Raw genomic sequence first — 15,317 nt, forward strand, 5'->3', positions numbered from 1 at the left:
AAAAAGCCTAGCGATCCCTTGGATGACTTCCTGGTCAAAACTTACAGAGGAACATTCACAGACTGCTACAGTAAAAACATTGTTTTATAAAGTTTGGGTTTGGTTTGGTTTCCTTACTCTAAGGAATCAAGGATTTATTATAATATGTAATATAGGAGTAGTCCTGATTTATACTTCCTTGTAATATAAATCTTCAGGAACTGGTTCATCCCTTCTGACAGGGTACTGCTTAATCCTTTAGCTTCATCAGGTATTGCAGGGCTAAGTTTAAATTGTATATTGGCTGCTGTTTATAATAACAATGTGATCTGTATTATCTTTTTATCTGCTAATAACCTTTGGTTCTTAATGTATTAATATTAAGGTAAGTAACAAGCTCTTTCTGCTGAATTCTGGCCTATTCATATTTTCTACATAGGTCAGTACTAAATAAGCAAAAAAAAATCTAAGCTGGGCTTCATGGTCCAACTGCAGTATTGTACGCTATGACTTATATGTAATATGCTTATTATATAATTTTAATGTTAAATTTTTGTAGCATCTTAACAAAGTTGATCAATGAAACTTTATCACTTTTAGTGGATTTGATAGTTATGTTCTGTGATCTAACAAAGTTCTACCTGGCACAATATGTTATATATTCTAAATAAAAATCTGTTCCAAACAAATACTTGCTTTCAACATTTTATTTCAGATATGTAAGTTGTCAGGAGGAGTTTGTATACCTACAGCAAATACATGAGAATAATGTGGCAGGGTCCCACATGTTTGCATTGTTTTTTTCTTTCTTGGCAAAGAGATTGTTTTAGTGATGTTCAGGTCAATTTCGCTGTTTTATCAGCATTGACCCTTGTCAGCCTTCTGAGCTCCAGGAAGGGGAAAAAAAATATTTTCCTTTGGCTTTACTTCATTTCTGGGCATGCAGGATTTTTTTCTATGTTATTTTAGCTCTTAAAGCTCTGTGGTGATACTTTGATCTGTCTTCTGCTTCAATCTCTGTTCTTCTTCCCTTACAATTTTTCTTCTTCTTCCACCATATCCTCATTTGCTTCTTCTTCACTGTTCCATTGAACTGATATTTGAATGCTAAGCTTACATTTAATAAAAACAGCTTCACACTGCTACCGTCTGCTTCCGAATTTTTGTAAAGAACACTGGAGAAACTAGACTGGTTACTGAAACAGTACAACCTAGACCTAGCATCTCATTTTCTTAGTTTGTTGTAATTAGTTGGAACTTTCTTTATACATAAAGAATTTAACAAATATATGATAATTTATGTAGGTCTTTCTCTAATGGTTTTTAGATGGATCAACAGCGAACATCGTTTCTCATGTGAGAATTTGGAAGTCATTTCAAAACTATCCCAAGAAATCATTTAAAAAAAAAAATCATTCTGTTGCTGAATTATGCAGACAAAAGTTAAAGAGCTGACGGAATAAAGCTAAATCTGGACTCTGGCAGCATGAACAGTGCCTTGGAAACAGTTGATAGGCCATTAAAAATGATCCTGAAATGGAGTCTGCGAAAGTAACAGTGAATAATTTAATGGAAGCAGAGATTAAATGTGGAAAGGAACTTTATATTGAAGGAAAATACCTACACAAACACCCTGCTTTTCTAGAAAGCTGTGTTGCAAGGGGAAATAGCTGCTGCAAATTGGCATGAATGTAATAAATAGCTGGACTAAACAATGAAGACCAAGAATAGAAAGGAGAGTAGATGTACCTAAATCTTATGAGGTGGACTTATTGTTACACATACTCTCAATGACAGAAGTGTGTACTTCCATTAAACCGATGATCAGGCTGAAGCGACAGGTTCAGTTTAAGTAATTCCAAAGTTCTTTGACTTTAGAGGAAGGGCATAATCAAGAGTTCAAATGCTGTCAGAAAACTGCAAAATAGCAACATCTCTACAAAGTGCACATAAATTGCATTAAATGAAAATACAACATCCTTTGTTTTGTGTGTGTGTGTTAGAAAATAGTAACAAATAGAGTCTTGGGTCAAGTGCTTATTTACTTGAGAGAAAGCTTTCTCTTAATCATCTCAGAGGGCTGAGTATTGCATCTGATTGGTGCCAGCTAAATTGGAGTCTTTTATATAAATATGTTATCTGTTCATGCTATTCAAAAAATTTTGATATGTGTGTGCAAGCAAGCATGTGTATGGTGATATGTGTTTTATTACTTATTTTGTTCCTACTATGGAAGAAGGTAGAATTCCTTCCCATCTAATCAAATCAAGTACTTCATGTACTGATAACTTGATCTTTGGCCTTGAATCTTTGGCTTTGCCTTCATCCTTTCCCCCTTAGCATCTTAGGGTCGTCGTTTCGTATGCTTCTTCTTTAAAGTATTTTTTATCAATTCTTACAGTGTTTATTTTTACTTAGCCAATGGTAGTTGTTCTAAGACCATGATCACAGTCACTTTAATTCCAAGTCTGCCTTGGTTTTCGTGTGTAGCAGCCAAACATATATTGGCCTGAATTCTGCACACAAAAGCAAGTGCTAGCTCGAGAGGGTGGTGACACTGCAGCTTTGGCTGCAGGGATTGGCCCCTTCCTTTTGATCTAGCATAGAAGTTAAGGTATGTTGAAGAGGCTTGTTAACTATGAGCTAAAGAAAATATGAACCGGTCTGTCAAAGAACCCTTTCTTTCGCATTGATTTTTTTTTTTTTTTTTCCCTTCATAAATTTTTCTCATCCTTGGATGTTTCCATTCACATCTGCTTTTAGAAATGGTGACACTTTGCGCTATGGGCTATTTGTTGGTTTTGTTTCTTGTAACTTCTTTTGGGGCTATCTTCTTCAGGACCTGAAATGCTTGCAGGACTCTGTATGAGCTTAGGAGTTTCAAACTCCTTTAGACTGTACTCTGAATGAATTTTAAGGCGACCAATATCCCTTTTTTGACAAGGCAGAACTGTCTCACACCTAGAGGGAAGCATATTACATCAACATGCCTGTTTCCTGCTACTACTACTTAATGGATCCCAGAATATATAAATAAATGCCACTCTACAGAAGCTTACCATCTCATGAGTTTAAAGTCTTAAAATGAATGTGCACATAGTATGTGAATTTTGGAGGAAAATAAAAAGCTCTTTCTACTTTTGTAAAATAGTTGGTAACAATGCCAATGTAAAATTCAATAGGAATGTTATCACATAGAACATTAAAAGAAAAAAAAACTCCCTAGGAGATTTATTGTTACAGACCATTTGCTGATATCCTTATGCACTCTTGAATACAATTGGATACATATTACATTAGTAGAGGAATTGAGATTTGAGACATATACTGATATTGCTCACAGAAAGAAACTAAGGATGTATAAAGATGTTATTAAATCTTGCAAGATGTAAAATTACTACTTTAAACAAGCTATTAAGTTGTTCTCCAATTAGCTTTAGATATATTGTGTTATTACAATAGACCAGTCACAGTGGGAAAGTACACACTGTTGAACAGCAGATCACTTTTTAATAGGGGAAGCGAGTAAATCATTGCGTGTGCAAGTATGAAACATGATTTCCTTACAAAAGTATTGTTAGAACCTAAAGAATAGTCGTAGTCTGCTAGTGCATTACAGACAACAGAGTGGGTCTTTGGGGACTGTTTGTTTGAAAGTTGATGGTTGGTTCAAACAAAGGATTCATTTTTACTGGAATCAATACCATGTGAATGCTGAGATACCAGCTTCTACACTCCCTTTCAAACTGTCTTCAGAGAGGCAAGTCCTTCAAAGGGGCTTTCTAAATCTATACTTATTTCTTGATTAGTCCACACATATGCTTGGAAGACACTCTGGAACACTTAACTTACCCATTTTGTACAATTTATTTGGTATGTGAGTTTGCTGGGATATTATCTCTAGTCATTCAACTGTTCCTCCAGAATGAACAAGCAGATCTTTCTTTAAAATTATATACTTGATTCATTAAGCCGCTTCAAATGTTCTCTCCTTTTGTAGTATGAATCAAATTCATTAACCTGATAGGATCATCATGAATGGCTTCTGTGTTTGCTGTGTTTTCAGCAGCCAGCTGCTCACTATTGAGGTAAATGCTGACTTTGGAAGCCATCATGATTGGGTTAGATGATCTTTCTTCATCACCCTCTTTTAATGAAGGGTCTTTCTTTCTCCTTGGTTTTCTGCGTTTTCCCTTGATACTGTGATCAAGTGAGGCATAACACATCTGACTGGCAGACTCCACCTAGAAGGAAATTCACTTTGTATTTATCGTTCAGTAGTTGTGCATGCTTTAGAATTATGCCTAAGATTTTGAGTATGTCTACACTGTAATCGTCATAGTGGCTGAAGTCTACCCAAACTAGGTGTAAATGAACTCGAAAGTACAAATGATTAAGCTGTGGCAGAAAACAGACAAACAACCTAATGGCAAATGACTTGTGTTTCTAGGATCATGGCAGTAAGGAAAAATTCATCAAGGTATTATTGAAAAGATTCCCTGTGGGAATGAGGGTTACTTATATAATCAGTCCAAGTTCTCTGGGATACAAGACATTTTTTGATCTTTTTTTTCCCACTTTCTTTTTTTTTTTTCAATTAGAATCATAAAATCATAGAATAGTTTGTGTTGGAAAGGACCTTAAAGATCATCTCGTTCCAACCTCCCTGCCATGGGCAGGGACACCTCCCACCAGACCAGGCTGCCCAAGGCCCCATCCAACCTGGCCTTGAACACCTCCAGGGATGGGGCATCCACAGCTTCCCTGGGCAACCTGTGCCAGTGTCTCACCACTCTCATAGTGAAGAAATTCTTCCTTATGTCTAGTCTAAACAAGAATCAAAGTACTAGCAACATTTTTCACAGGCTTTGTCTGCGCAGAAACACAAAGATGGGTGATTCTTTTCTGTATATATGATCTCATTTCCAGTGCGAAATGTGTGACTTCTGTGTCTTTCCTCTGCTTTCCTCTTTCCCTGTGTTTTTCAAGCCAAATTGTCATGCATTTTTGACAGTGGAATTTTCATAAATTGGTTTGTTTCCATGAAGTTAATGATGTCTAGATCAAAAAAAAAGGATATTTCTACCCCCTGAAGTATCCTGAGACAAAAGCTAGAAATTATTCCTTATGACATACCTGGAAATCAGCTCAGGAAACTGATATTAGAAATGCTTCAATTACAGAGAAATTTCATTTGAAGCTTGCATGATTTTAAGAATGCAGGTATATCAACAAAATACAAAACAATGGAATAAACAGTCTTCTTTCATTTGTTAAGGCCATGTACATTTTCTGTTGGGCAGGAGAGAGACAGTCAGACTGATGATTATCATGTGATGCATCTTGTGTCTTCACTTGGTTGGTGTCCAAAATAAATAAATTTAATTCTTTACATAAGCCATGGCAGTGGATGCAAGCTTTATTCAGCCTGATCTGCAAGCCTATGACTGAGCTTTATCATGCCATATAGATGGAAATGAGCTGTCTACAATTCTGCTCCCTTATTCATGGCCCAAATTGAACTAAGGGTCAAGTCTGTGATTAAATTCCCTAATAACTGACACTAATGCATGGTAATTTTTGTGATGAGACAAAAATTTTTGTTATACATTGTCATGGGATAAACACAAGAACTCTGAGACAGACATTACCCTAATTCAGAATTAAAATTAAATATACCTGTAGTTGGTTATCTGGCCTTTGAGGCTGGCACTTCATCTGCTCGTAACAACATTCCTCTATAATTTGTCAAAGTAGAAAGACGTTTTAGTTATTAAGACATACCACTGAGACTTAAGAGATCAGATTAATGGGTCCTCCTTTTTACAGAAATATCTCCACCCGGTTTGCTTTGGTAGAAGTTTCTTTTGTTTTGACATCACACACAGATCTCTCCATCTATAGAGGGTCAAATTGTCAAGAAATTCAGACACAAGTACTGTGAAAAAGAAAATTTTCTGCTTATATGGATTGGAAGTTTCTCATTGCTCAGTAAGTGGGCATCATTTTACACTTCTAGGAGGACATCTTGCAGTTTGGGGGTAAACGCATACTGATTTTGTTTTTCAGCTTAGGCAATCTTTTCTTTGGCCAAGAAAGAAACTATGAGTTGCAGCAGCAGGTGATTAAGTTCTATTCCTGAGTCTACTTTCAGTTTTCTCTAAATTTCGTACATGTTGTCTTTCTCATGCCATATCTTATTTTAGCCAGCAGTAAAACAGATTACTTCCTTACAATTTTGAGACTTTTTTAGTGCAAATGCATTTGACTGTTGCTGTAGTTAAATTTATGGAAACTCTATATGAAAAAGTTGGGGGGGGGTTGTTTTTTTTTCCCTGTAGTTCATGTACTTCAGTCTAGTTTTGCTTAACCTCAAATAAGGCTAGCAAAAAAGTTGTGTTAATGTTACTTAAATGTTGCTTTAACACCATAAGGGCTTCAAGAAACACACCCTCAGCTTATGTAGCTCTGCCTTTAATGTGATATCTCTCTTCCAAGGGTCAATTACTTCAGCTCAGTAAAGAAGAGATCTGCCCAACCATTCAGCTATTGGGCTTTTTTCAGTGTATTTGTCAACTTTGACGATGATCTGTAGATAGTCACAGCAGAGAATTGGTATATGTTTGTTTCTGCCAGCTTCTGTGGGAGCATTAACTTTGGGCACTGATTAATGTGTGTCTTAGATTGGTTTAGCATGCATAAATCAAGCTGTTATTTCAACTGATGCAGCTTCAGATGTAGAAAAACTCTCGGGTTTGAAATATTTGATTGAACAAGACCATTTGGACTGCCAAAAAATCAAATTCATTATGAGATCTGGTCTTACAAATAGTAGTCAATACAACGGTTCGAAGTTGTAGCACAATTAGGTATAATAACACAATTGGAAAGGGGTAGATTCTCAAGTTTGCTATTTGAGAAGCACAGAAATTGTTGGTCAGCCAGCTTTTAACCATAAGTTTATTACAGCCTCTGAACAGTCATGTTCTTGAAGTGAAGCTTACCTAAAATGTCTTGATTGAGATTGCCATAAACTGGGTCATCTTCAGTGTAATAGCCATCACAGCTAAAAGGTAAATGGAAAAATACTTCTAATTCTTAAATATGCTTAAATTAGGACTTCCTTCTTCTAGTCTAAATACTTTAAACTTATATAGCAATAGTAGATTGTAAATGATCTGAAAAACAAGACCAAAAATATCAGAGGAACAGGGAGGGTGTGGTGCAAAAATGGCAACGTCTGTATTCTGAAGACATTTGTTATCTAGCCATGAATTGAACTCTCCTGTAACTTGGTTAAGTATAAAGCTAATCTCAAGACTACTAAGCTGCTGTTTGTTCTAGTTCTAGAAATATTAATCATCACGGAAATAAACTCCGTTCATCTCCTCCGAGACCACTTTGCAATACAAACTAAAACACCAAAAGAGACTTTTGCGGCAGCTTTTTCAAAATGACACTCTTGATTCAATTAAAATGCTTCTGTCGATACAACTAGAGAAGACCAAAGCAAAGTTCAGCTTTGGATTTTAACAGCATTCTGTATTTTATTACTTGGTGTTTCTTGAAAATGTTTTTAAGTACGTTAGTAAAATGGGAATTATTAGTGGAAAGCCTCATGTAATCTTGTTCCTATTGCATCCCTATACTCTTCCTTGTCAAGGGGATGCATGAATGAATCTAACGCCAAACACCATATTTTCAGTGGTATTTTTCAACTGAACAGGCAGTAATATACAGAGACTTCCCAACTGCATGTAAATTTTTAATTGAAGATTAGTTTTGGGGAACAGGTGAAGGCTTTTGTATTTTTTTTTAAGAGGCTTTTATATTTGGGTTGACATGAGAATTTTTCATCTCTGTTTTCTGAAGTTTGTTGGTTCTAATATGGAGTGAGAGAAACAGACTTTTAACAGATATCAGGTATCCAGTAGCTGCATACAGACTCTGTTTTATTGCTATTGAATGTCATACATAAAAAGGTATGAAATGTAAATTATTGCTCCACAAGTATTAAATATCAGACTATAACTTATCATTGTTTTCTGAGAGTTCTTCTAAATTATTATAGATTTATTGAATTTGAGTCATAACAAATAGTGTTTTAGCTTGGTATTTTGCACTTCCTTCAGTAGATAACATCATATTAGCATGCAACTATTTCATTGTTGATAAAGTGACTGGAGTACATTTCTCCCTCATTAATTTTTTTTTTCCTTATTTCTTTGGAAAACTTTTTTCCCCACAACCATTCTGTTCCCTGATATTTCCAGGTAAGCTGCACTGGATACTGGATTTTCCTCTGTGCCATCCCTCCAAGGCCATCTGTCATTATTTATTGCATATTTCGCCCTTGTCAGAAATAATTTTTTGTCCAACTTACCTTGGACTGTTGTCTTCATAGTCTTTATACATTTTAGCTGGAAAATTTGTTAAAAATATAAAGTTAAGAGAAAATGAATAGTGCTTTTTTAAAACACTTCATGTATTGACTCTACTGACATGCTTTTGCATTCACTGTAGAGAGTAAAATTGAAAGCTCTTGGCTCTCAAGACCTTCAGTTGTCCCCTTGCTTTTCTCAAATACTTTGATGAATACAAGAAATGTTTCTGTTATGACCCTGTAAAGCCTATGTTATTTTTAGAGACACCAAAAATGCATTGTAACACAATGCCATTAATTCATTACTTCCTTCTCCTCCTGCTTCTCTTTCTCTGCCTAAGGAAGTGCATCGTGGTTTTATATTATAAGGTGAAGGGTTTATTTATTTTACTAGGTCTGTTGCTTGTATCTCTGAAAGAGAAATATCCTGTGATCCACACAGGTGAAGAAACTGAAGAACAGATGCAATATCTACAAACAGACTATTGCTACAGCTTGATTAATAACTCAGAATGCCTGACTTTCTATCCTCTGTTCCAGGACTCCAGACTTTGCCACGGTAAGCTCTGATTCCATGAGCAATGCAGCATCAGCCAATCTGACCAAATCTTTGTTCAAGATTGATTTTGTAAATGACTGATTTTTCATCATAAATATATCTGCCTAGTAGCACTAAAAGACAAAATAAACAAAAAAGGCACAGACACACCCCCTGGTCCTGCAACAATACAGCAGCTCTATTAATATACTGTAATAATTATCTTATACTTGCTGAGTTCAGTTTATAAATATAGACCTTCTACATATGTAGTCTATGTATGTATGTGTGTTTAATGCGGCTGAATCTACCTGTGTTTGCCTGCCCACCTGTAAGCATACAGCACAGATACTGTTTTCCCTATGTAAAGGCATCATTTTTCCTAAATGGAAGTAGTGAGGAATGTGCAACTTAATAACTGTAGAATTGTATGCATGAGAGAGGTTGCACTGGCATTATCAGTTCTGTTAAAAGTCATAGTTAATTTTGACCAAAAACAGACTATGACTGTAGTCACCTTCTAACATATATTAAACAAATCAGTTCCTTATAGTGACACATTGGTTTGAGAGCTACATCAGGATCCCATGATGAAAAACAAATTAGAGCTTCTTTTTCAAAATAAATTAATTAAGCATAAAATGTGTATGGCATCTGAAACTCAAATAAGCATTCCAGATTTTTGGGGAGGAGAAAATTTTCTCAAATATATTTTGTATCAGTGTAGCTACTTAAAATCATTTTTAAATTAAAGTACAAATAATAACCAGTTACTTGAAAAGTACACTTTAAAAAAGGAAATTGCAAATGTTAAAAATATGCTTACAAATAAGATTTTAGCTAGAACTAAATTCTTCACCTTACACATTTTCTGTTTGTCTTCAGAGAATGGATTTGGGTAGCTGTTTTTAGCAATGGATCCAGCAGCCAGCAATAATTCTGTAATCATACCTGACTCTTCTGAAATTTTTTAGATGTTACATCCTCTCTATTGGAATCATTCTTGCCAAAAGATAACTTTAAGTTTCAAAAGAATCAATTTGTTGGCTTGCAATCTCCCAGCAGTGATGGCTTTCTCTCAGACACGTTAAACATTTAAACTCCATTCCTTACAGAGAGACGTCACTTACCTTGCTTATTTTTCATACAATGTGAAATGTTCAGTATCAACGAAACAACTAGAGCCAAACTCAGAAAGGCCAAAATGCCCCAGATGGAAAAATGGCAATCCATTTCTGTAATTGAAAGAAGATAATATTATAGTTTGTGTTGTCTAACAGTTTTACTGTATTCTTTGTGCTTGGTTGACTTTTGCTTTCTGTAATTGAAGCTGCTATTTTGTTGTTTACTCCGCTATACAAGCTAAATAATTCATATAAAAAACAGATGCTAAATAATAAGAAAGTAACATCAGTAAGCGCTTTGCAAAACTATTGATTCATAGCCAAAGGGTGGACTGTTGGTTTGCCTGAAAGATGCAGTAAAAATCAGAAATTGCTAAAGAAAAAAAGTCATTAGAGTGAATAGCATCGAAGTTATTTTTGTAATTCTTTAACCTACTATTTGCAGTAAATTTTTGGCTAAATTCTAGAGTTCAGAAATGTAATTCTAAAGATTAATTTAGTCAAAACTAGTCAAAACTACTTACTTCATTGGAAATGTCTCTGAATAATAGCTAAGACCATCAGGTTTTAGAACTCCCTGAAACAAGTTTCAAAGGTTGTTTATATGTTTTCTTGCATCTCCTATTAAAACCACTTGTACTCACATCCTCATTCGCCTTCCTGAGAAAGCAGAGGATGTAGTGTCAAAGGGTGAGCGGTAGCTGGGAACCAGTGAAACCCACAGGACTACTGCAGAGAATAATTTTGATAGCTCCCGAAGAATCATTTGGTAAAAAGTGAGTCAACTTAATTGAACAAAGCCTTCTTTTGCACTGAACTTGCCTCTCCTTGGAGTCCTGTCAGAAATATGGGAAGGAACCCCCCTGCACCAAATGTATTTTGCCGTTTAATTAATTCTTCAATTAACCTAGCTAATACAAATTTTCCATCACAAACCATGCTGAAGAAAAACAGCCTGTTTGTGACAGTCTAATGGCTAAAACGATCAGTGCTGCTGCAAATGACCTGTGAAACTCTTCCTTGACAGAGGAAATAGTGAGCCAGATACATGAGTGAAAGGAGCTTGAAGCTGGATTTCTCACTTTCCCCAGAGGCACGTTTCATGTTCTTCTAGATTTGGAGTGCTTGATATAAAGATTGGTCCCAAAACCTAATGAATTCCACTAATACCACACAAAAAGGTTCACCTGGAGCAGAGCAGTCAAGGGAAGAGGTTGGATGATACCGTCAGAGTGAGATTTGAGAAAGTCCTTACTACACATATTTATTTTGCATGTAGCTGGATTCCTTTAGGAGGCTGATGTTTTGTTTACTTCTTAAAAGAAAACTTATGTAAAGGAGTAGTACAGAAATACATACCATGTTGCCAGCTGGAAGTGGTAAGAGGCAAATCATTTGCTCCTGAGAAGAAGGCAGAGTGTTGTTCCTTGGCTGACCAGCTTCACCTCACCTTTGAACTACCCCTTACAGGTTTTGTTCCCTAATTATGCTGATGTTGCATACAAAACTCTTCCAGTTTTGTTTTATTGCAAGCCACAGATATTTTTATGATGCTGAAACAAGATCAATGAATCCTTGGTAGTAAAAAATCACAAATCACATGGGCTTCTACAATGCAGATTTCCTTCCTGGTCAGAACTCCCTCTTAAAACAGAACAGAGCAAATAAGCTGTAACATTCTGAGGGACTTGTACGTAGTTGTTGCATACAGTACTTCCACTGGCCATTTAGCCTTCTTTTTAAAATAAATGTACAATTTCCATTCCTTTCTTTTCTTCTACTTGAGTTCTCCCAAATGTATTTGAAGGTTCTCCATCACTGCAATACCATTTCTTATGTTGAGAGGCACATTTTTGCAACAAGATACAGACATTCATGAGGAAAGACAACACCTGCATGAAGCAGCTATATATTATTTCAATTTTTTTTTAGAGAAAGAATTAAAAGAAATTGAGTCCCTACCCCAAGAAGATGTTATGAGGCCACATGAAGTGTTTGGAACCTGGTTACTCTAGAGTCACACAACATTTGCACCCTCGGCAACCTGTCCAAACTACAAGAAGTCTATGTCAAAGGCAAGAACTTTTAAGTCTAAATGTAGTGCCTAAATAAGAAGAGCCAAACTTCCTTCCTCTCTTATCCTTTTATCTTTTCTGCAGTAATTGTTTTCTATTTTTCTTATGTTTATTTCATATTTCTTTTCCTACAAATTCTTTTTTTTCCAGGAAGCAAAAGCAGTGGTGTGGCCTGAAAGAAGGGAAGCACTGTAACTGTGCTAGAAACTACAACCCTCTGATTCATTAGAATAAAAAGAGTGAATATGTACCTTTTTCTTGGTACTGAATGCTGTCATTCATCCTTCTGATTCAGGGATCCTATTTTTTCCCAGGTCTTTCCTGGGAGTAGAAGGACTATTCTTAGTTTCAATTTGAATATTTTGAGCCCTTAACTGAAGTGGAGGAGGAAACCAAATTTTTGTGACAAGTATTATTTTCATGTTTTAGCTTCTGATTTAAATTTGAATTATTATCTGGAAAATAGTAAAGGTTTATTTTCAAATTTATTTTCCACAACTGTGGCTTAAATATCTGCTTGTATTGTAGTAGAGACATACGAGTGCCAGTCTGAGCACTGTACTTTTGTAGTGTGAGTTTCAAGTTAATCTTACTTTCCAAGTAGAAGATATGAGATATTTTTATTTTATATCTTAGCTTTATATATATACTAAATATATACAAGTCCCACTTCTTTTCCAGCTGTCCTTGTACTGCCTTTATGGTTGTTGCCAATACTCTGGCTGTTTACATTTATAACTGCATTATTTAAATTTTTACTACCTTGACAACAGCAGCTGTAAAAGGAAAGCTGGCTGCCTGTGTGAAGAACAATTTGTCTCCTCAGATAACTACACCACTGTGCCTATGTGTTTAATAGTAGATGCAACCTGTGACAGCTAACCGCTTGTGCTAAAGACAAAAAAAAAGGATAAGGTGACTGTGGATGGAGAGTGAGAAACAAACAGAAAGAGAAGTATATTAGAATAATTATAGTCTGTTTCTCGAATTTCAATTCTCAGTCAAGTCATCTACTGTCAAATGTAGCCAAGCCAGATTATTATATTTTACACATTACATATGTATTGCAAAGAAGCCATAGCACCGTGTTCAGGGACGGTCTCACTCAACTACTGTCACATAGAATATTTCTAAAAATTTTATTATATCTTTGAAAAAAAAGCCCTGAGAAAACACTAGACCCCTGGGAATAGTACACTATGATTCTAACAGGATAACCTCTGATTCTATCAGGTTTTTCTGTTACAGTCTCTCTGTGCTGGGAAAACATAAGAGCGATAGCAGTTTGTTTGTACATAATCTTATAGAAGCTGTTCTTAACATAATGTGATCTTCTGCAAACAAAGAGTTCATCAGATAGCAAAGGTTTCATATGAAGAACAACAGTTCTCGTTTTATTGTCAAAAGAAGTTGAGGTATGGGGGAAGTACTACATTTGATCATTATAAGATGACAGTATTTTGAATACCAGAATCCCTCTAGTATTAAAGATACATTCCTATTCTACTATTCTTTCATTTCTGTTTGGAAACGGGGTCAAACTTGGAGTTGCATCCAAGCAGAACATCTACCTTAGCTAATTTACTCCATCTGGATGATGATTTCACTTTTCTGATTTTAGGGATGGAGTTACTCGCTTCCTCTTAAATATTTTACACTGCTATAAACTAAAGGTATTATAGTCACACAACAAAATACAGGCAAACAATAGACTTCCTTCTTGTGCTTTTTCTCCTTTTTAAATCTGTTGACAACTTTCTCCACAAACAAAGAAAAGACATGGAAGTAAACAGACTTTTGGCCATTTGTTCTTGGGTTTTCTTTTTGCAGGATTCATTATACTGTAAGGGGATTGGGCGGGAGGAAGAAACAAGCAAACAAAAAAAACCAACCAACCATAGAAAGCCCTCAAAACATTCTAATTTTTCACGATTTTTGCAATTCAATGTTATTGCAGCTCAAAGGAGTGGACATAATCATGTACTTACCTTTGGGGAAAGGAGCCAGATTTAACAATTCAGGGCTAGAAATAGGTCTTTATCCTCCTAGCAGCGTAAGAATAGCTAGCAGAAATACAAAATTTTGTTCCTTCTTATTCTATTTCGTTTAGAGAATTCTTCTCAAATGATAACAGGAAGATATCATACTTCTACCAGTCTTTCCTATTCAAAAGCAACATAAGATGGGGAATATAGATAACTGTCTAGCTGGACATGCCATCAACTCATCATTCATAGAGCAGATTAATTACTTTGGTCACTACCAGATTTAAGGTTATGATCTGGAACACAAAATGGTTTGTTTCCTCTTGTTTGGAAAATCTGTCAAAGATGAGATACAATTACCTTTTTCCTCTCGCCTTTCCAATTAATTGGTGAGATAAATAATATTCTGTACTACAAAAAGAAAACCCACCCATTAAAAGACTGATGAATGCTAAATTAGCGTTAAATACGCTTCCAACTCTGTGAGTTTTTAAGACAGGATTAATTCTCCAGGAAGGATTCCTTAAACTGCAACTAATTAGTGCACAACTAATTGCTTTTTAAGGTATCGACTTCGTACTTCAGAAAGGAAGCAGCACATTGTAAAATAAGAAGCCATCAGCGTAGTAAATATTTTAAGCACAAAACTAATGCCGGTACTTAGTCTTCATTAACAAGCCTTAATTAATGAAGGTTTAAGATGTTGATGATGATTCATCATAGTGATTATTATTATTATTATTATTATTATTATTATTATTATTAATTTGACATCAGAATCCTCAGCAATCTTCTTGGGAGACTGAAATCTACCACAGTGTGTGTTTTTACTGCTCCTTTGTTTAAAATACAGAAAAAAATAAGGCTTACCCGTTTCTAGGAATACTCCCTGACCCTTTATCCAGCAGGAAATCAAGTTATGTTGGCAGACCTTGGATGCTCCTTTGTTTTGGACTTGGCAGCATGAGTTTATCTCTGGAGTTGTTGTCAAGCTTAAAGGTCTCCCGTCTTTCTTTTTCACCTGCTTTCTTACAAACAGGAAATGTGGTTCAGGCTTTTACAAACTCACTACCAAACTGACGCCCTACTTCAGTGTTTGCCTGTAAGAGAGGAATAAATTATTTGTGTGTGCACCTGTATTTATTATCCACCAGTCTTGCCACAGAAGAGCATGTACAGGACTATTAGTTCCATTTTATGTGACACAAACCTGCTTTTGCAATATCCATGAAA

General features: G+C 35.6%; 2 protein-coding genes across 4 annotated transcripts in view; one reads left to right on the forward strand and one right to left on the reverse strand.

The window, feature by feature from the left end:
- Nucleotides 1–1,973, forward strand: part of HJURP (Holliday junction recognition protein) — a 24,393-nt gene extending 22,420 nt beyond the window's left edge. Inside the window, 1 exon segment of the mRNA XM_054055201.1 lies at nt 1–1,973. Coding sequence (XP_053911176.1) covers nt 1–90 — 90 coding nt within the window. The 3' untranslated portion in view covers nt 91–1,973.
- LOC104055959 (T-cell receptor-associated transmembrane adapter 1) lies at nt 1,973–15,091 on the reverse strand. Of its 3 annotated transcripts, XM_054055218.1 has the most exons (8): nt 14,955–15,091; nt 14,088–14,261; nt 11,384–11,577; nt 10,031–10,135; nt 8,363–8,399; nt 6,984–7,045; nt 5,659–5,717; nt 1,973–4,223 (listed from the first exon to the last, which is right to left on the reverse strand). In XM_054055218.1, the coding sequence occupies exons 4-8, from the start codon at nt 10,131–10,133 to the stop codon at nt 3,957–3,959; spliced, it is 528 nt and encodes a 175-aa protein (XP_053911193.1). In that variant the 5' UTR covers nt 10,134–10,135; nt 11,384–11,577; nt 14,088–14,261; nt 14,955–15,091; the 3' UTR covers nt 1,973–3,956. The 3 variants fall into 3 exon arrangements, with proteins under 3 accessions (XP_053911193.1, XP_053911187.1, XP_053911201.1); XM_054055212.1 differs by lacking the exon at nt 11,384–11,577; XM_054055226.1 differs by lacking the exon at nt 11,384–11,577 and having other exon boundaries at nt 14,088–14,162; nt 14,955–15,090.
- Between the last annotated feature and the right edge of the window lie 226 nt (nt 15,092–15,317).

The sequence above is a fragment of the Cuculus canorus genome, chromosome 1 (assembly GCF_017976375.1).
Source record: "Cuculus canorus isolate bCucCan1 chromosome 1, bCucCan1.pri, whole genome shotgun sequence".
In the NCBI taxonomy this organism is placed as follows: domain Eukaryota; kingdom Metazoa; phylum Chordata; class Aves; order Cuculiformes; family Cuculidae; genus Cuculus; species Cuculus canorus.

Excerpts from the sequence above, each read along its gene's own strand:
- LOC104055959 (XM_054055212.1), bottom strand. The coding sequence starts at position 10,133 with ATGGATTGCCATTTTTCCATCTGGGGCATTTTGGCCTTTCTGAGTTTG. Across the intron at positions 7,046-8,362 it reads TATGAAGACAACAGTCCAAG|CTGTGATGGCTATTACACTG; the intron begins GTAAGTTGGACA and ends TTTACCTTTTAG. Across the intron at positions 5,718-6,983 it reads TCTCAATCAAGACATTTTAG|AGGAATGTTGTTACGAGCAG; the intron begins GTAAGCTTCACT and ends GACAAATTATAG.